This window comes from Mytilus edulis, chromosome 7, assembly GCF_963676685.1.
Source record: "Mytilus edulis chromosome 7, xbMytEdul2.2, whole genome shotgun sequence".
In the NCBI taxonomy this organism is placed as follows: Eukaryota; Metazoa; Mollusca; class Bivalvia; order Mytilida; family Mytilidae; genus Mytilus; species Mytilus edulis.
Genome location: NC_092350.1, coordinates 83,107,789 through 83,129,230, shown reverse-complemented (window position 1 = coordinate 83,129,230; position 21,442 = coordinate 83,107,789). Strand labels below are relative to the sequence as shown.

General features: G+C 32.5%; 1 protein-coding gene across 1 annotated transcript; it reads left to right on the top strand.

Moving 5' to 3' along the window:
* The first annotated feature begins 394 nt into the window (after positions 1–394).
* Positions 395–8,981, top strand: LOC139482406 (methylthioribulose-1-phosphate dehydratase-like). The gene is made up of 8 exons (XM_071266307.1): positions 395–485; positions 989–1,083; positions 1,806–1,854; positions 3,489–3,606; positions 4,566–4,688; positions 5,417–5,490; positions 7,483–7,589; positions 8,378–8,981. The coding sequence occupies exons 1-8, from the start codon at positions 456–458 to the stop codon at positions 8,481–8,483; spliced, it is 702 nt and encodes a 233-aa protein (XP_071122408.1). The 5' UTR covers positions 395–455; the 3' UTR covers positions 8,484–8,981.
* Positions 8,982–21,442: the final 12,461 nt, after the last annotated feature.

The following is a 21,442-nucleotide window of genomic DNA, read 5'->3' as shown; positions in this document are numbered from 1 at the left end:
TTTGGTTGCAAATATCGGACATTCTAAAAATATTACAGAAGCATCGTGATCACTTATTTCAGACGGTAATTTAAGAACGTCGGCAATAGAATATTTAATTGTATCGCTGATTATAATCGGGTCTAGTAATGTGCTACTATGTCCAGTCACCCTTGTTGGTTTATTTATAACATTTTCTAGATTAAAAAGATTCATTGTATCATATAATTTATTATTATGAATGGAAAATAAATCAGAGTTCAAATCTCCTGTAATAACAATATTCTCGCTTAGCTGGTAACTTAATCCCAGCGAATAATTTAAGTCTTGTCCAATAGTCATTGTCCGTCCACTCAGGTCTATATGTACAACAAAGAAGAAATGATTGACCTTTACCTTTAATCTCGACCCATATTGTCACGCAGGTGAGGCGTGATATCCTATGGAAGTACATTACATAATAAAATTAGACAACGATGACGAACAAGGATAAAAATTACCCACACGTAAGTATACATTTTTGAAACAAAATCAAAATAAGCTGCAATAATTTTCAGGATCTTTTATTTTTATACGATAGATTCTTCTATTGTATTAGTAAAATGATTATTTAACTTTATTGCAAAAAGTATCAGAGCCACGCGTATGTCTAAAACATGGATTTAAATTTATGGCATGTAAACATAGCAATTAATCTTTTTCTTTTATTTCTAGTTCTAGTTTTAAAACAACATGTCGACAAAGTATTGCACAGACAGAAATTAAATTGTATTTGTTTTTAAATTAAAGAACTTGAATCTAAAGTTAATCAACGACCAAACATAAATGATTCTTTTTATTATTTAATTTGTTTTGTTTGGTTGCTTTGGGTTGTTCTCGAGTTTTTTCTTTTTCTTCTTTTCTTTATTTGGAAGGAGGGGGAGGTCACAATTTGGAATAGAATTAATAGATAAACTATACCTTGTCAATTTTAATAAAGAAATTAGAAAACATATTTTTCATTTTGCAGGACCACCCACGTAATCTAATACCAGAACTATGTAACCAGTTTTATCATTTAGGATGGGTTACTGGTACTGGTGGGGGTGTCAGTATCAAGCAGGGGTAGGTTTATACATGTCTATCGAACTCAATTTTTTCTGTATACGGACACCTTTTTTTTTGCAAAATGGCCACACAACAGTGATGCAATTTAATTTAAAACGGTTAAACATTTCTAAAGTTTCTGGAATTTTAGCATGTTTACATGTAAAAAGTATGTATAACTGTATACAAAATATGCAAGGGATCGATATACATCTTTTCGTTTTTATGGAACGATTGTGATATCCCCCCCCCCCCCACCTCGCCCAGTTGCAAAAAATAGTGGTTTTGAAGTTCATTCAAACAAACTTCAAACCTCAGGGAATATATTACCATAATAGGTAGCTTTCCATAACAGAATTTGAAAAATGAGAAAATAGGGGGGGGGGGGGGTAAAAACGGGCCTTATCGTACATTGTCCTTTCCCCTGATGGCCTCCATACTGTATTTATTTTTGAGTTTTCTCAATCTAATGTTTCCCGTGTTGATATGTCGCGCCTTGTTTCTTGGCATACATTTATCAGAACGGAGTAACTGAAGGATTTGTTTTTAATTATATTATTAGATTACTTCATTCTTGTCCTGAACATACAATAAATGCAATGTCATGGAATATTGGCCACTGGAATTTAGGTAACCAAAATGCAATTTTTTTGAATGGAACAAATATACACTTGAGATACATAACTTTATGTATATGTATATACGAACACTACACATATATTGTTGTTGCTTTTTTTCAGGGAAGAAATATTTATAGCTCCGTCAGGTGTACAGAAAGAACGAATTCATGTAAATATATTTTTTTAAATTTTTTTTCTGCTAAACAAAGCAAACTATTGCATTCGTTGAACATATGAAAACAAGGAGATGTTAATGTATAAATCAATCAGACGAAAACGGACAAACACAGTGGCAATTATAAGATACATATCAGAATAAGAATATATAAATATGATATGAATATGAGCCCTGTTTTGTACTAGACCGACATGTTGAGACTGGTTCTCTGTCCTCTGTCTGTTTGACTTTGATAACCGTATGTTGCAAGGGAGAGGACCAGTCTACCGACATGCATATGTTGAGCCGAAATAATATTGCAATTTGCTTGTTCACATATATTAGTAAAAGTCAACAAGAAGACATAAAACCGTATCTATACACATTATTCGGACCCCGGAACTCCTGAAACAAGTTCCATATAATATAAAATAAAATTCATACGACCTCTTCAACCTGTTTATGTATCAAATACATACAACGATGCGTGGAACGACTCAACATTGTTTCTTTTGCAATTATTGAAAAAACATATTTGATTTGTTAATATTTTTTGTTTGCAACCTATAAATCATTATGTTTTATGCTTATGGTTGATATTTAAGTCCATACTCAAATGATTTCGTTCACCATCGAGTGTTGGTTTCAGGAGGTAAATGTAAATTTCATTGTGTTGTATATTTCTCTGCGAGCATGATGTGAGGCCTTTTTAAAGGGTATTTCCCCCAATATTTAAATTTAATAAATAACCTTAACGCATTCAACAACAATTGAAAATGTTTTTTTAGATTGCAGTATAAAGACAATAATAGTGCATTGACTTGACATATCAACGATATATAAGGATTCGGCCCGAATTTGGGAAATAGCTCGGCACAGTCTCGCATTTCCCCGTTTCGAAGCCTCATCCTTATATCGTTGATATGTCAAGTCAATGCACTATTATTGTCTATGAAATCAAATACGTCATACATTATCATAAATCGCCGCTCATTTACAGTCAATGGTCTATCTAAATTTAGTAAAATATATTCTGATATATTAACGTTAAACTTGTAATCGAGGATTTTACAAATTTAGAATCTGTAGACTTGTTTCAGTAAAAATCCATTAGTTTAAACATATTTTATTTACTCAAAGTAAAATGGATTGGACACAAGTAAGCCATACTTATGAAGTCCGCTCCGAATGACAATAATTTACAATACAATATTAATATGAGCATGCAATATCAAAATAAACAATATTTTACGAGTCTATCAATTGAGAAAAACAAATGAAACAGAAGTAGATGTAAACATTGAAAACGGTGATGATGATGATGATGATGATGATGACGTGAATTTACCGTAAATACATTTTCTACATAACAAGAAATCTCTCAGACCTTTTGATAAATTCGAATACGTGTTTGAATATATTCACATTTTGTTCATACGAGAGATTCGGATTACCAGATGTAAGTAGCTTAACATTTAAAATAAGGTCATCAGGAAGCCATCTTAGATTATTCATCAGAATTTCTCTCTGGTGTATATATAAAAATCCATTGCTAGCGGCTCTTTTGTTTTGGAAAAGAGTCGTATAACTGATGTTCAAATTTGAACTATTAATTGCAACATTGTCTTATTTGATTTTGTTTTCAGCCTGAAGATTTATTTGTTCAAACAATACAAGGTGAAGATATCAGCCACCCCCCACCGTCCAAAAAATTTCGAAAAAGTCAATGTACGCCATTGTTCATGAATGCCTTTACCATGAGAGGTAAGTAATGTCCTTAACTTCAAACGTTTTTGCACACAAACTATCATCCATTGAAGCAGTTACAATTTTTGATAAATCAAAGGTTAATGCACAGCTGTAAAACAACAGAGAAAACATAAATTAACAATTCAATTGTTTACATGTAGATGATTTCTGTTATTAAACACGTTCCTAATTGAATTAATAAGGACATGGACGTTTGTACCAAGGAATACCAATGACCTGCACATGTATTAAATTACAATTACTTTGCTAATATAATGTAATCGATTACATATGAAATAGGGAGTAATTGTAATGTAATCGATTACATTTTATTAGCAAAGTAATTGTAATTTAATCGATTACATTTTAAAGTAATCGACTCCATCCCTGGACATGAGGTCCTAGGAAAATTAGTCTGGGCACATAATTTTATGAAAAGATAAATGCACAACTGTCTTAAACAACATTAAAACATAAGAATACAAAAAATCCAATTGTTTCATGTAAATCATTACTTTTATTAAACATTTTCCTCGTCAAATTCCTGGACACTTTTACCTCGGAACATTGATGACATGGACATAAATTCTCAGGAAAATTTGTCTGGGGACATATATATTTTGCTGACATTGGACTAAATAAATAAATGCATCTGGTAAATTTTGCAACTGTGGGCTTTTGATACTAGATGTGTAGTTATATTTTTCCGCCGGGACACTTTTTACCAGGACTAAATTATCTCTTACACATCACCATCACATGTAGCTATATATATATATATATATATAGAGAGAGAGAGAGATTAAAACAAACACAAGAATATCATTACACCTTTAATAGGCTTTCAATATTCGATTCAAGTTGAGCGTTCCTGGTGAAAGAAAAACGAAGTGCAAGTGCATCAGAGGCATACGATTTATAAAGTGATGTTTTTATTTTGGCATTTTTTTCCTTATTGCATTTTATTTCTAAAGGGGCTGGTGCTGTAATACATACGCATTCAAAGCATGCTGTCATGGCAACACTGTTGTATCCTGGGACAGAATTTAGAATAACTCATCAAGAAATGATCAAAGGAATACAGAAGCATAATTCAGGTTAGTGATTACTTAGATATAGGAAGATCTGGTATGAGGGCCAATGAGACAACTCTTCATCCAAGTAACAATGTATAAAAGTAAACCATTATAGGTCAAGGTACGGCATTTTACACAGAACCTTGGCTCACACCGAACAGCAAGCTATAAAGGGCCCCACAGATTACTAGTGTAAAACCAATCTAATTAAAAACCGATCTCTCATCGCTCCTGTTTCTGATATGTCGCGTGGGAGATCTAACGAAACCCGCTTTGAGGTCACATGTGAGTGACCTCGTAGGTGTGTCTTTTTCGACCAATGAAATTGAGTCTTCCACGATCTTGGAAGTTTAACGTAAGGCAAAGGGATGTAACTCATTTTATTTACGACGAAATCGTCAGTCATAATAATTCATAAACTTTTTTGATTGGCTTATTAATAGGTCGTCAACTCATTTGCATATCTTTATAAATTCATGACTTTTAGTTCACTCACATGTGACCTCAAAGCCGGTTTCGTTAGATCTCCCACGCGACATATCAGAAACAGGAGCGATAAGAGATCGGTTTTTAATTAGATTGGTGTAAAACCATTCAAACGGGAAATACAACGGTCTAATGTACGAACATTTTCTTGTTTGTAACTGCGAGTACGCATTCAACGAAGTGGGTGTTGTAAGCTTGTCCTGAGTCAGCTGTTTAACACTGCATTGTTTTGTATTTTCGTATAATTCTATATTATTTTGAAGGCGGTCACTACAAATATGACGATGAATTGATCGTGCCTATAATTGAAAATACACCAGAAGAAAAAGATCTGAAGGTAAATTAATCGATGACTAATTTTAAAACATCATAAGTCAAATTAAAACAAACACAAACCAATTGAAATAAAATCATATGGTATCCGGGAAAAAACCCGGAACATCTCGGATGCATTGGCCGAATAAATGTTCGACTTCAGTTTTGGATGGATTACCCGACATGCAATTCCATTGACTTATCAACGACGTTAAAGTTGTAAGTTACATGATAAACAATTCGACTGACACATGACTAGTAAGATCCACGTGATCTTTTGAAGCATCTGCTATCAGTGCCCGGTTTTAATTGGGACCCGTGTTGCTCATTCTTTAGTTTTCATGTTGTATTTTGTCTTGTTCTGATTGACATTTGTCTTTAAATTTTGATTTCAAATATCCCTTTAGGAACTCTTAACTGTATTTTGCATACATATCAAATTTAAATCTTGGTATCTATGATGAGTTTAATTACAAGCACTGGGTCGATGCCAGTATCACCAGCCCAGTAGTCAGCACTTCTGTGTTTGTCATGAATTATCATCAAATATATTTATAATTATAAATTTAATTTACTGTTTAAAACACTTTGAACTTTTTAAATTCTAAGGCTTACTCCACCTAAGGAAAAGACAATTTTAGCTGTATTTGTCAAAACTTTTAAGCATTTTTGTTCCTCAATGTTCCTCAACTTCGTATTTTATTTAGCCTTTTTTTTTTTAACTTGTTTTAGATTCGAGGTATACTGATGAGTCTTTTGTAGAGGAAACGCGCGTCTGGCGTAAATAATAAATTCCAATCCTTGTATCTGTGCTGAGTTTATTTCCTGACTCGCATATAATCTCAGGATTTGGGAATAGGACAACACTGGCAGACATTTAAGTGCCAGTCTTTGTAAGAATCAGGCAATTTAGGTAAAAATTAAAACATGATTAGAAAAAACCCACCGAGCTAATCATGCTATTTAATACTAAACATCATCCTGAGTTAAAAATAATTGGTCTTTTGTTTGTGTTTGTCTGGTAATATCAAGTAACTTGGTTGGAAAATTGGTTAGAATGATAGCAAATTACAGAGTTATCTTCCCTTTTTTGTTAATTTCTAGTGCATTTCAACCAAATTGTATCTTCTATTACCAGAACAGAAAATGGAAATGAATGTTATTTTTGTGCATAATTACATATTATGAACTGAAATCAATGTCAAATAGTGTGGGTTTTTTTTATCATGTTTTCACCACTGCCTGATTCTTAGGCAGACTGGCACTTAATTCTTAAACATGAGCAAATGTTTTTTTTATCATTATTGTTATTTCTTATGTTGAACTGCGGGCCTGCATCATACTAGGTACTTTTGATTGTGTTCAATGTATTCAACTTAGTTTCCAACAAATATTTACAATACAAAAGTTGTTTTGTTGATAAAATATGAATAATGAAGGGTTTTGGTTTTTTAAACGTCCAGCGGCAAATATAATATGAGAAGGAGAACGTGTTGATGCGGTATGGTAAAGAACCATTCAACATTCCATATGAATAACGCTATAATGTATCATTCAATAATCAGATGGAAGCCTTTCTCGCTAGTTATAAAGGTCTTGGTGGGGTTTACACAAAAAAAATTATTGGACAAAATGTGCAAAAGAATTGAGAAAAATATGCAAAATGAAAAATACAGAATTAAGAAAAATCAAATGCTGAAATATACAAACAGAAAAAAATGTAAAAATAAAATAAAGCTTAAGAATAGGGAAATTATTCTAATTCCGAGTCGATCAGCTAAAATTCGCACTCGTGTTCGCCGAGAGACATAAAAAGTACAATTGTTTGAAGTCTGTAATTTGACCTGACCATTTCTCTAATTCAAGACATCCTGCATCCTAACACGCTACCGTGAGAATTTATTAAAACCAACAAATTTGTATATTAACAGTTCATGCACTACATGTTTTACTTGTATTTACAAGTGTCGTTAATACTATATTCTCAAATTTAACCTTTTTAAATGTGTTACAGAAAAGAATGGCCTTAGCAATGGAAGATTACCCAGAATCCTGTGCTGTACTTGTTCGTCGTCATGGAGTTTATGTTTGGGGACCAACGTGGGAGAAAACAAAGACTATGTATGTTTAGATAATTGTCCCGGTCAGACATTAGTTTGACTTTTGATAAACACAAACAAACATAGTGTAAAGTAGACCATACACATCCATTTAACAACAAACAAAAACAATTAAAAAAAATAGATACCATTTTGTTCTGTTCATATTGTCACTATAGTCAATGAAGTGTTAGCTTGGTCAGAATACAAAACTAGTATATGTAGTGAACTGCATTTCGTTTTTTTCCAGCAGGACATTTCAACAATAGTTCAAATGACAAACTATCTATGTGCCGTACACTCTGAAACATAACAAGACAATTGTTACAAATTGTTTACTCTGATTGGCCACAATAATGGTCAAATACGCTAGACATTCATTGACAATATCCGCATAACATACATGTACATTAGAGATAGAAAAAACTTTAAAATTATCAATCAAATTTGAATAATCTGTATTTAATACCACATCGGAGTACTGCACACGAGACTGCACACGCAATTTTAATGCATTTTTACTTTGTTATTATACATGTATATTATTTTTTTTTCTCTGTAACCTTTGTACTTGCATGGTTTTATGAGAATAAACTGTCTTAAGATTAATTGAAAACAAATTATTTTCATACATAAACTTGTTGATGATTGTTTTCATTTCAAAGTTGTTTTTTTTTTTTAAAGTTTTACTGTACAAGTTGTTGATCATATACCATTTGTGTTAACTTTTCATTAGTAAAAGACTACCTTTACTTCTATTATGTTTATTTTTGAAACATGTTTATATATATGTTATTGTTTAATTTCCAGGTGCGAGTGTTATGATTATTTATTTGAAATTGCCATCGAGATGAAGCAAAACGGCCTTGACCCTGAAGAGGTACCAACACCTCCAAAAGGAGCATACATCCAGTGATATGAAACAATCTGATTAACATGGAATCCAATACTAGTAACTCATCATACACAAAGACCTAGGTCAACCAACGCACACAGAGTCAGCAGTAATTAAATGTTGAGTTTATGCTCAAACTTATTGATGCAAAATATTAAAACAAATTATTTTCATATATAAACTTGTTGATGATTGTTTTGAAAGTTGTTGACAATTTGTGTGCAGTAGCCCGATGTGGTATTAAATACAGATTATTCAAATTCGATTGTAAATTATTATGTTTTTTTTTCTATCTCTAATGTACATGTATGTTATACGGATATTGTCAATGAATGTCTAGCGTACTTGACCAATATTGTGGCCAACCAATGTAAACAATGTTTGCAATACTTAAATCATGGTTATGATGGTCATGCGCAAAGTTATTGATAGAAAATATCAAACCAATAAATATACTTGTTGATGATAGTTTTGAACGTTACATGAACATTTGTGTACAGTAGTCTGACTTGTATCAAATAAACAATATCAAAATACTATTTTCATTTTTGTGTATGCCACTTAGTATTGTTCAAAGAATTATAGTTTTGATATGACCAGCCCGTTCGATGACTATCCAGCGTATGTCATAACTCTTCTATAAGAAGAAAACCTAACCAGTGTATAAAGTTGAAATTAAACATATTACTATCCAGTTTTTCCTTGATTTTTACTTTTGGCCAGAGAGGAGTGGCCTCCTGTCTGTTTGAGATGCGCCCGAGTAAAATAACAATTTAATAGCGTTCGATTCGTCACCGAGAAGAAGAAGAAGAAAAAGACCTTAAAATTATACTTGCAGTAACAAACTGATGGGTGTTAATTAGAGAGCAATCTCTATTAATCTGTCGGAGCAAAGAAATTCAACCTATTGGTTATTGGTAGTGTTCGTGTTGCTCAGTCTTTTTTGCGATATTGTGTGGACTGTAAATGGTATTTTTGTCGTTTTCTTTTCTGTTTAAGTGTTTTCTGGTTTTTGTCTCGACTTAAGCTTTTTGAATGTTTCCTTTGTATCGTTTAACTCTTTTTCCCAATTTTCTGCTTTTTTCTACTTCTGAAAAAGTCCAAAAACAAAACGATTCATTGCAATTATTCTAACTGATTTATAGCGTTATTAATTGTGTTCACCTTGCATGCATTGAAAATGCCAATCACCAAAGGATTTAAAAAAAACCCCATTTCTAATCAATTCACTGTAGCAAAATCATAAAGCGCATATACCATGTATACATTGCCAAGGACGTACAACAAAAGCCTCACCAATAATAACACTTGTTCGGGCATCAAACTTTAGGAAGCGTTCTGATAATTTGTCTTTTCTTTTATTATTCGTCTGTCTATATTGTGAAATTATATAAATACAGTACTTTTGTTCAACATGAATTCATCTGCTTTTTTTGAGTGACAGTGTGTCACATGCACACTTAGGGAAAGCAATTTACAGCACTATTTTCAGACTGTCAAAAGATATCCTATCCATTTGAATAGCACTGCTGTTGATAGACGTTAATTATATATTATACTTAAAGTAACGGATGCCATTATCAGATTTCCGAATAACGCAATAAAAGGTACATTCAAATAAAGGGGAGCGAATCTACAATTTTGTATTGATGGATTGACATGCTTTAAGAATTATAATATTAAGGCAATTACTGGCAAAGAAAACAGGATGCTTTAATTGTCAAATAAGAATTTAGAAGGAAATGAAATGAAATACTATGTTACATATGAAATCATAATGATAAGAGTAAGATGTCACAATTATAGTCGTCAGCTGTCTGTCAGACTAGCTATTGTAAAAAAATATAACTTGGCAGATTTATAACAAGTTTAAAGGAACTGTTAAGGTTATTGACCCCTTCTGTAGCTATTTTTAATTACGAAATTTAAAAACCGCAATAGAATCAAAACAGCAGGACACACGAATAGTAGAGATGGGCCAGTGTGTACATATACTGAGGAGAAACTTAGTGCAAAGCATCATTCATTGTTTCATCGCGTTCAATAGAAAAAGGGAATTTTGTGGCAGATAAAACCAGTTTTGTAGATAATCGACAGACTTAAATGCAGAGAAAGTCGAACGCACCCTAAAAGGTGTACTTGAATTGGTTCATATTTGTATTTGATTTCACTAATATCCAAACTTATCAACTTTTTTAAAGGAAATCATTGCTAGCACTGCATGCAATAATCCTCTATCTATCAATCAACGAATTTTTAAATATGAGAGTTCAAGGGGAAAGGCCTTGGATTTTCTATAAAATTTCCATATGTTTTGCATTGAGGCAATAGAAAGGTACATATAATCCTTAAGGTTTATGACCCCTTCTGTAGCCATTTTTGTACGAATGATTTAGACTTCAATTGTATCAAAACTACAAATGTTATGAATAATAGAGATAGGCCGTTTTGTACATATACTAAGGCGAAACTTGATGCAAAGCATTATTATATATTGTGTCATTGCATTTAATAGAAAAATACTACTTTGTGGTAAATAAATAAAGATTTTTATAGAAAATCCAAAACCTTTAATACAGAGATTTTTGTTATAAAATTTTAAACATAGATTACTCTCTTGCTTTTCTATGATGTGCTATTGTTTATTTTTTACAAAAAGTTCTAAGAAACCTGTAAATTCTAAAATACCTCTTGCTGACTCACTAACGTCGAGCGTACCCTAAAAGGTGCACTTGGTTTTGTCCATATTTTAATTTGTTTTAACCAATAGCTGCTTTAATAAACTCGTTTTAAGGAAATCAATGCTAGCACTGCATGCAATAATCTTATATCTATCAGTCATGAAATTGCCAAATATGAGAGTACAAGGATAAATACTGTGGATTTTTTTTTTTATAAAATTTCCATATGTGTAGCATTGAATCAACACAAGGGTACATATTCCTTAAGCTTTCTCCATAATATCATGCTATTCAGTGGGAGTTGTCGCTCTTTGTCTGTCTTTTATGTAAAGTAACAAAAGGATACAACGTTGATAAAAGAAAGAAAATTAAAAACACACTTTCATAGACTTTTAATGGTGCATATTCAAATATATATGAAGAACCATTACTAAAAGTGATTTTAACTATAGAGGGAACTTTAAACTAAAATTAGCAGCTAAATGTCATGGCATTACTTGTACTTGTTATATTTGGACATCAAGTATAAAAATCGCCACATTAAATGTAACAACTGTAGAATGGAAGGGAATTTAAGTTCTACGTTTTAGCGTTTCCTTCTCTTTACATGGAATGAGTGTCGTAATATCATCCACGACTCACTCCATACTTACTGTATGAAATGGATAAAACGGGAAAAAGCTGACAAAAATCTTTGGACTCTTTTTTTAATTCAGTAATGAAGATAGTTGATATACGTATTCAACATTTTACAGAACATTTTACTATTAACAATAACCACAAAAAACCTATTTCTCGTATCAAACATAAACGAAAAGAACTAGCCAAGAAATTTGTTTTTGTCCCGGCCGATAAAGCTGCTAATAATATTATTATTGTTTGACGTAAATTTTACATTGAGGTTCTGAAAAAAGAAATCATCAATTCACCAACATTCCAAATGACTCCATTTTCAGAAAAAGACATCTGTAACAAACATAAACTTTTAGCTACCGCTTTACAAGCAGAGCCAAATACAATGAAAGTCCCAACTATGTACTGGCTTCCGAAGCTACACAAAACACCTTACAAATATAGATTTATTTCGTCTTCAAGCCATTGTTCAACTACTAAATTGTCTATTCTTCTTACCAGCACACTTGGTACAATTAAAAACCTGATAATAAATTGTTCAAATAAGGCCTTCGAAAATAGTGGAATTAATTACTTTTGGAGTTGGAAGTACTTGATAAATTGCATGCTTATATTGGTGATTTTGAATCTGTTCAAAGTTTTGATTTTTCTACCCTGTATACCACATTTCCTCACATTCTCATTAAGAAAAAATTCACACACCTAATTAAATGGGCATTTAAAAAGTCAGAATGTGAATATATATGTTCAAACTCTTTTAGGTCATTTTTTTGTAGCAATAAACAAAAAAACTATGTCAATTGGACATGCTTTGATACTATATATGCCCTTGAATTTTTACTACATAACATTTTTGTTCGCTTTAGGGATTCCGTATATCGTCAGATTATCGAAATTCCAATGGGGACTAACTGTGCACCACTTATTGCGGACCTGTTTTTGTATTGCTATGAGTTACAATTTATGACAAAAATAAGCAAAGACCCATCGAAACAACATCTAATAAACAAATTTGATAATACTTTTAGATATTTCGATGATATTTTGGCTCTCAATAATGACGACTTCAGTATGTATATCAAAGAAATTTATCCTGTTGAACTTACTTTAAATAAAGCTAATACTAAAAATGACCAATGCCCTTTCCTCGATCTTGATATCTATATCACTAACGGAAACCTGAATACTAAAATTTATGATAAAAGAGATGATTTTTCATTTCCTATCGTTAATTATCCATTTTTAGATGGTGACGTTCCCTTGTCACCATCTTACGGTGTTTATATATCTCAGCTTGTACGATTCGCTCGTGTATGTAACAATGTTTTAGATTTTAACGAGAGAAATTTATGTATTACTGAAAAACTATTACACCAGGGTTTTCGATATCACAAACTAGTCAAAACATTTACTAAATTTTATCATCGGTATAAGGACATCATTCGTAAATATAGCTCAACATGCAGACTTCTTACACGTTCAGGTATTTCACATCCATTTTTTTATGGAAATATTCTTTATAAAGCACAACGGTGTCAGTATTCACCTCCAAAACTAACAAAACCTTTGAATAGACTTATTAAAAAGGGATATAGTTACGATACTGTTGTCAGGTCATTAAAGATTGCATATTTTGGCGTTAATATTGAATTCACTTATAGGGTCTTTGCATCGGAACTAAACACATTTATTCAAAAACTAGTTGTTGGCATGACACGGGTTATGTTCTTCTCATATATGTTATGATGGTATGATACTAAACACCTAACGGGAAGGATTGTGCCTGATGTTCATATGATGGTATCATAATCTTTCAGTCAGTTTAATTGAAGTCTGGAGCTGGCATGTCAGTTAACTGCTAGTAGTCTGTTGTTATTTATGTATTATTGTCATTTTTTTTATTTTCTTTAGTTACATCTTCTGACATCAGACTCGACTTCTCTTGAACTGAATTTAATGTGCGTATTGTTATGCGTTTACTTTATACATTGGCTAGAGGTATAGGGAGAGGGTTGAGATCTCACAAACATGTTTAACCCCGCCGCATTTTTGCGCCTGTCCCAAGTCAGGAGCCTCTGGCCTTTGTTAGTCTTGTATTATTTTAATTTTAGTTTCTTGTGTACTATTTGGAAATTAGTATGGCGTTTATTATCACTGAACTACTATATATTTGTTTAGGGACCAGTTGAAGGACGCCTCCGGATGCGGGAATTTCTCGCTACATTGAAGACCTGTTGGTGACCTTTTGCTGTTGTTTTTGTCTATGGTCGGGTTGTTGTCTCTTTGGCACATTCCCTATTTCCATTCTCAATTTTACTCCTGGTGTAATAAATCCACCAACAAAGTAGCAGCTGTCTCTCGCCCTTCCTCGTGTTTTCGAAAAGGGAATATGTTATGAGGGTCTGGATGGCGAGTCTTCCTTTTCTGCATTCTTTAATTTCTATGTATTTTGTTTTTTAATTTTAACTTTTTTGCCCATTATTTTCTATTTTTTATATTCTTGCACCTCAATATTGTCTATGTTTTATATGCTTGCACCTCAATATTGTCGATTTTCTATATTCTTTCACCTCAATATTGTCTATTTTTTATATTCTTGCACCTCTTTTTTTGTTCCATTATTTTCTCTATTTTCTTATTGTTTGCCCATTGCCATGATTAATCTACTTTCTATACAATCACGTTCCGCCTATACGTTATTCGAATAAGCACATGGGTTTGTTTTAAAAGGGAAAGACAACCGTCATATCAGAATTTGGGCGTATTACGTTTCTGCATTTTAATCATAAAGACTTATCATGCTCGAAGTACTTCTTCTACCTCCACGTTGGTGAGCAAGGTGGGCAACAGGTTTACTTGGCAAACGGAAGAGGTATATATTTAAAACTGAAATGCGGAAACGAAAACACCCCATACAAAATAAAACAATGCGGAAAAGAGTACTATAAAATGCGGAAACGTTGGAAATTTAATGCAGGAACGTTGCCAAAATGCGATAATGTAAAACGCCGTAGAATATCCACTATAGATCAAACGACGTGCGTGTACACCTTTAAGTTTCAGGTATATCGGATGTCTTTTTTGAGCATTCCATTTGGTCATGTTGTAAAATATTTTTCTGCTTTGAAAACTTTAACTACAGTATTACTCAGTTTGCAACAGAAATATCTGTCGTTCGGGTTAATTAAGGTCACCCGAGCCGTGGAGGTTAAATCATATACCGACTACACGTAGCTTGTCAAAATCTGTAACTTTGTTTTAAGATTAATCTATAAAAAAATTAAACGTCGTGAAATAAGAATGCAGAGTTTGATGGTCCTTTTTTTTAAACAGCAGAGAATTACATGTATAAAGAATTAACTACTAAGACAATTTGCGATTTTTTAATTTTGTCTAGAAAATATATTTTACCAACTATATAGTAGAACGTTTCCTCGCTCAGGAAAAATTAAGTGTCCACTGCGTAAACCCATATACATGTACAAGTAATAATAAATGTGACCTCGTTAATGTCAATGTATTTTAACGAGAAATCAACGCCTTCACCCCTAATTTTTATAATGCAATTTTAAAGAGAAAAAAAAAAGACCCAGAAATCTTTTATAAAATTTAAAGAAATGTCTATCGTCAAATATTTAGACTCCTATGCTAGAGTACATGTAGTTAGTTATCTCGTTTTATTTTATGTTATCAGCTTTTGTCAAATTTTAATATGTATTGTTTGTATACCTTTAACATGTTTAACAAAAATCTATAATACCAATAAAAAGACAAGCATAGATGGACAACACTAATCGTATACAATTGGTTGTAGACAGATCTAATATATGTTAAATATATCCTTATTAAGTCAATATATCATATTCTTACTTAACCTCGGGAGAGTAAAACTGTATAGTGTTGGCCAAAACTTATTTTATTTAAATAAAAGATAAGGACATTTTATAAAATATACTCAGACGGTATTAATCTTAATCACTTCTTTGTCAGCTTTTTAAACAGCAACATGCAGTATCAGTAATAAAGAATGAACACATAATGCGAAATGCGTTAGACAGTACTAAAACATATAATACATCGGTATCTGTCTTGCACCTCGTTTACAAATACTGTAGATTCATTCATATTCGTTTGATACAAATTTTCGTGGATGTCGTTGGTACAAGGAAACCATGAATTTAAATATTCAACGAATTACAAATTATCTCAAGGAATGTATGAAGACTTTTTTAAAACCACGAAATTCAATATCATTAAATATGCAAGTTTTCCTTAAACCTCGAAAGATGGTATCCACGAAAATAGATTAATCTACAATATTTAAAATTAAAAAAGTAATACAGATTTTACTTTGCTGGGGAGTAGATGGAGAGATTCTTGGATTGAGGCTAAATTGATACATTGGTACTTTCCAATTAAATGTATGTAGTAGCTTGTAACTTCACTTCATTGTCCAAAAACACAAACATTGAAGGATGATATATGCATCAAACAGTTCATACTAATTCCTAATAATAATAAAGCCCGTACGCACGATGGGAACAAATTAAGTCATCAACATATGTGGCTAAATCATAATCAGCAAAAGCTTCTATTTTCTTCTCTATTGGCATATCTTTACTTATACTCAGCAAAGCAATAAGTTTTATTCTCTTTCTGTACATTGACTGTCTAATGCTTTTTAAGTCATTACTCTACAAATGCTCATCTTCATGGTGAAATGTCTCCAAACATATATTACTTTTTAAGACAAAAATAAGTCTAAATATATATTAATCATTAATCTTGTTAACAGCTATGTGTACAGGTAAATTGGCGCAAATGAGTTCCGAATATTGGCGCAATTGATACATTTGAAAAACAAAATTTGGCGCAAATGATACCTCCGATAAATAGTAATTGGCGCAAAAGGACTGTTGCCAAACTGATATGGAAATGTACGAAATCCTTTGTCTGGCACTGAAGCAACATTGCTGTTGATCTTATTACTAAAACAAATCAAACAGGGCAAGGTTGACACTTTGGAACAAAGAAAATGAATTCCACATCATATTTAAATGATTAACTGTATGTGTCTGCCATTTTATAAATGCTTTTCATAACCATTTAAAAACTTGAAAACAAGAAAGTGGGTGAATCTTTCTCTTGATTATAAATTGAATCAAACCATGCGTACATCTGTAGAAATAAACCTACTTTTGTTTCCTGGAATTTCAAGAATATTTGTATAGAGAATTTTTACTGATTTAATATGATGGTTTTAACAAGAACTTTAAGAATAAATCAATGTGTATTGGGCTTTATTATAGTTTACTGGTGCAACGATCGGTTTATTTTCAAATTGTTGGTTCATTTAATTTTAACATTTAATTTAGCAAAATGTTCTTTAAGAGAATTGTATTATTTTAAAAAGGCAACGATTTATAAAGCTTCAAAATGCAACGAAAGCATCAAACAGATACAACTCAAATAATTTGAATTCGAAATGGTTCACATTAACTTCAATTACAAAACTACTCTAAGTGTTGTTCGTTTCTAGTGTTAAACTTAAATGAAGCAAACGGTTTATTATATTTTGACAATAACGTATTGGATGCATAGTAATAAGGAAAATTAATAACGTATACCAATTATCAGTTCGCATTTCTATGAGCCGATATGTTGTCAATGAAAAAAGGTCACACATGTTACTTGTAAAAGCAATAGCAAAAAACGTGTTTGATTCATTTAAGATAATAGCCTAATGACTTGTATACTTCAATGACATCATTTAAAAATATGTTTCTGAACCACGTAAATGTGCTAAATCATTTAGGAAAAAAAATGAAAAATAAAACAAGAGAATGCGCGAAATAACAATGCTTCTAAGCCACATGACACGCCACGAAAACCCACCAGGAACAGAGAATAATGGTTGAATGTTTTATTATCATTACCACGCATATTCATTTTCGTAAAAGATTTGCAAATATGAATAACTAATAAACATCACTGTAAAATCTCAACAATACTGAACCATTTACAAAAGGCCTGATGTTCACAAGGGAATGGACAGAAGAATAATGGCACAATTTCAGTAAACCATTTAATCAACTTTCAGGATAACTATTCGTATAATTTCTCCAGAGTGTTGTGTCAGATACTTTAGCTAACCATCGGGTTTCTTGTAACAGGAAATTCCAATATTTGTTTATTGTGTTTATTTCTTTAACTGTTTAACTGTTTTCCGATACAAAATGAAATGAGTTTAAATTTCCGGTTGATTTAAATATACACAAAGGCTGCTTTTATATGACTTTCATATTTTTTAAAAGTTTATACCATGTTAAATAAATAACAACAAATGTATTGCAGCTCGTTTAATTAATATTATCAGATTTTGATAAAAATATTAATCATATTCCATGAAATTGTGTTTGACTAAAATGGTAATAAGAATTGAAAAAATAATTAAAATGTCAATTGTTCTTGAACAATTGAGAGGTCTTTCCTTTTGTAATGTAAAATACATGTTCCAATAGATGTAGAATGCATTGAAAAATTTTTACACACAAAAAACTTAAAATATAAAAATCAACAAATTCGCTTTTTAGATGACCTTGACCTTTGTGAAGATCATCAGTCCACAATATCATTGCAAAAGGACCCATGTGTCTAGGACCTTTGGTTAAAAGTTGCGCCTCATCCACCTCCAAGTTTTTAACTATTTACTATTTCTGTAAGTACAATCGTTTTTGAGATATCGACTAAAAAGTTGTAAGGTCAACGTTCAAGATCAACCTTAATAAGCTTTCAAAAACACTGAAAATCCTTTAAACAAGCTCAAAACACATAATGTGGGACATGACCTTGACCTTTGAACTTTTGACCTTTGTCAAGGTCATTAGTTCCCAATGTTATTGCTGAAGACCCCATGGGTCTAGGACCTTTGGTCATATAGTAAAAGCTGATTTTGCCTTTTCAGAAACCTAAAACAAGAGTTATGCCCCTTACAGAAAGGTCAACTCTCTTTGGTCGAAATGTAACAAAGTTGCGCATTAATGACCCAAACATTTTCCACTATACAACACTTCTGAAAGTATTTAGGTTGCTGAGATTATCCCATAACAAGGTGTTAGGTCAAATGTCAAGGTCAACATACACATTTGACCTTGAGGTATTTTTCAAAGTCACATGAATGTTTAGTTCTCCTTAAAGACATTTTGGTTTTTGATGACACAGTACAACACTGTCGCATTTCGAAATATGAGACTAAAGGCTGCAAAACTTGTGCAATTTTAATTACAGATGCTGAATTCACTAGCAATTTGACCAAGAAGTCATATTTTACCAGAAGTTACGATTATCTGAATAGTAAATCGATAAATGTCGTCTACGGATTAGAGTGCAACCTTTGCGGATTGGTATACGTCGGTTAAACGAAAGGAAGGCTAAACACACGTATGTGCGGTCATAGATCAGACATTAACCTCAATGCTAACGACATTCTATACCAGCATTTAAATCAGCCCGATCATTCCATCGTTTCCATGACAGTTCGCATTATCTAAAAAATATACCATAGCTCTAACAATCCTAATCTTTCAACAACTCTCCTTAAACAAAAAGAGGACTACTGGATTAGACAATTGGGAACTTCGACACCTTATGATTACAATGACAAAATTGATGGTATAGGTATTCTATCTAGTCCTTCGTTTAACTCGGTGAATGTGATGAATATTTTCAACTCGACTCCTCGACGTAGACGCAGTCATGGTCATCGTCATTATACATCACCTTCTCTGCATGATATAATATCTATTAATGACTTGGTGCCATTTATACAAAAGCCGTTAGGTATTCATCACATTCGCACGAAACTTTATTCATTGCCCCTTTCAAAACTTCATTCTCTGTTCAATTTATGTTTGGAATCCACTGTTACAAACCCTCATTCAAACCAATACAAAATTAAAGCTATAATTTCGGATATTGCAAGTCACAGACTTTTCAAGCCAGTCCGCATTGGCAAAGATGAAAAAGAGAAAAGATCTTTCCGTAATCTTTCCTTTGCCAACAAAGGTATCGATGGCGTCAACTTAGGCAATATCCTTCATCATAAATTAGTTCAATCGAAAATACCTCCTTATTTCAAAGACCAGTCTGTACCAATCATTTCTAATACCAATACCAAACCTATTGCAACTAAAATTTTCAATTACAAACACGTTTTGCAGGATCTCGATATTGACGACTTCAAGTCTAAACCTCCTGATTGCACTTGTTATAGTTCCCAATTCACATATAATCCTGCTGGCCACGTTATTACCGGTGACCTCAACATTGTTAATGACACTTCTCTACGAAATGTGTTATCGAAAGGTCCGAAATATCGTAAGCCTAAATCCATCAATTGGAAATACAACTTTAAAATTTTGATGGATCAGTTGAGGATTATGCCAGGCAATGGGCTAAGCGCGAGAAGGAAGACGTCGACACTCTTTCCGAATGGATTAAGGCAGTGAGGTTGTTGATAACAATCAGAATTAAGAAAGTGAATGGGTCTATCAATGCCCATGCTACGTCAATCTTTAAAGACCCAAATGTTGCAAAACACCTATACTACCTTTGTGACAGATATGTTGTTGTCTCCGCAGATAAAGCCCAAAACAACATCGTTTTTGTATGTAAAACTCATTACATTAACTGCTTGATAAACGAATTAGGTATTGACAATTTACTTGGAAACTCAACATATACCCTCACGACACTTACCAAAGAGGCAATCCTGGATATAGGTCTGTTCTGTGTTTCTTCGGAATTTTAACCAAAGATGAAGAACTGGATCTGCCATCACTGTATTGGATACCTAAACTACATAAGTGTCCTTACAAACAACGGTATATTGCTGGGTCTTCCAAGTGCTCCACGAAATCTCTTTCTAAATTATTAACATCTATTTTATCAGCAATTAAAGACGGGCTTCAAAGTTATTGTGAAACTGCCTATTCTAGAAGGGGCGTGAATCAGATGTGGATACTTAAAAATTCCAAAGATCTTTTAAAGAACATACAATCTAACTCTCTTTCATCTTGTAACAGTATTAAAACATTTGACTTTTCTACTCTTTACACTAGTATTCCACATTCCAAACTAAAACACAAATTGAAAGAGTTGGTATTGCTTTGCTTCGTAAAAAAGAATGGCCAACGTAGATACAAGTATCTTGTCTTAGGGAGGGATAAATCCTACTTTGTAAAGGATCACTCTGATTCGCACAAAAAATACTCTGAAACTGATATTATCAAGATGCTTGATTTCTTGATTGACAACATATTTGTTACGTTCAGAGGACGTGTTTTTCAACACTGTTGAATGACTGTCGGCATTCCAATGGGAACAAACTGTGCCCCTCTACTTGCCGACTTGTTTCTTTATTATTATGAGGCTGACTTCATGCAGGAACTTCTTAGGAAGAAAGATAAGAAGTTAGCAATATCCTTTAACTCTGCTTTTTGCTATATAGATGATGTTCTTTCACTAAATAATTCAAAATTTGGTGACTATGTGGAACGCATCTATCCAATCGAGCTAGAGATAAAGGATACTACAGATACAGTTAAGTGGGCCTCATATCTTGACTTACATCTAGAAATTGACAATAAGGGTTGGTTGAAAAAAAAA

What these genes read in the sequence shown, in the direction of transcription:
- LOC139482406 (XM_071266307.1), top strand. Translation starts at nt 456, where the DNA reads ATGACGAACAAGGATAAAAATTACCCACAC. An exon ending in GGTGTCAGTATCAAGCAGGG is followed by an intron (nt 1,084 to 1,805) that starts GTAGGTTTATAC and finishes GCTTTTTTTCAG; the next exon opens with GGAAGAAATATTTATAGCTC. An exon ending in AATACAGAAGCATAATTCAG is followed by an intron (nt 4,689 to 5,416) that starts GTTAGTGATTAC and finishes ATTATTTTGAAG; the next exon opens with GCGGTCACTACAAATATGAC.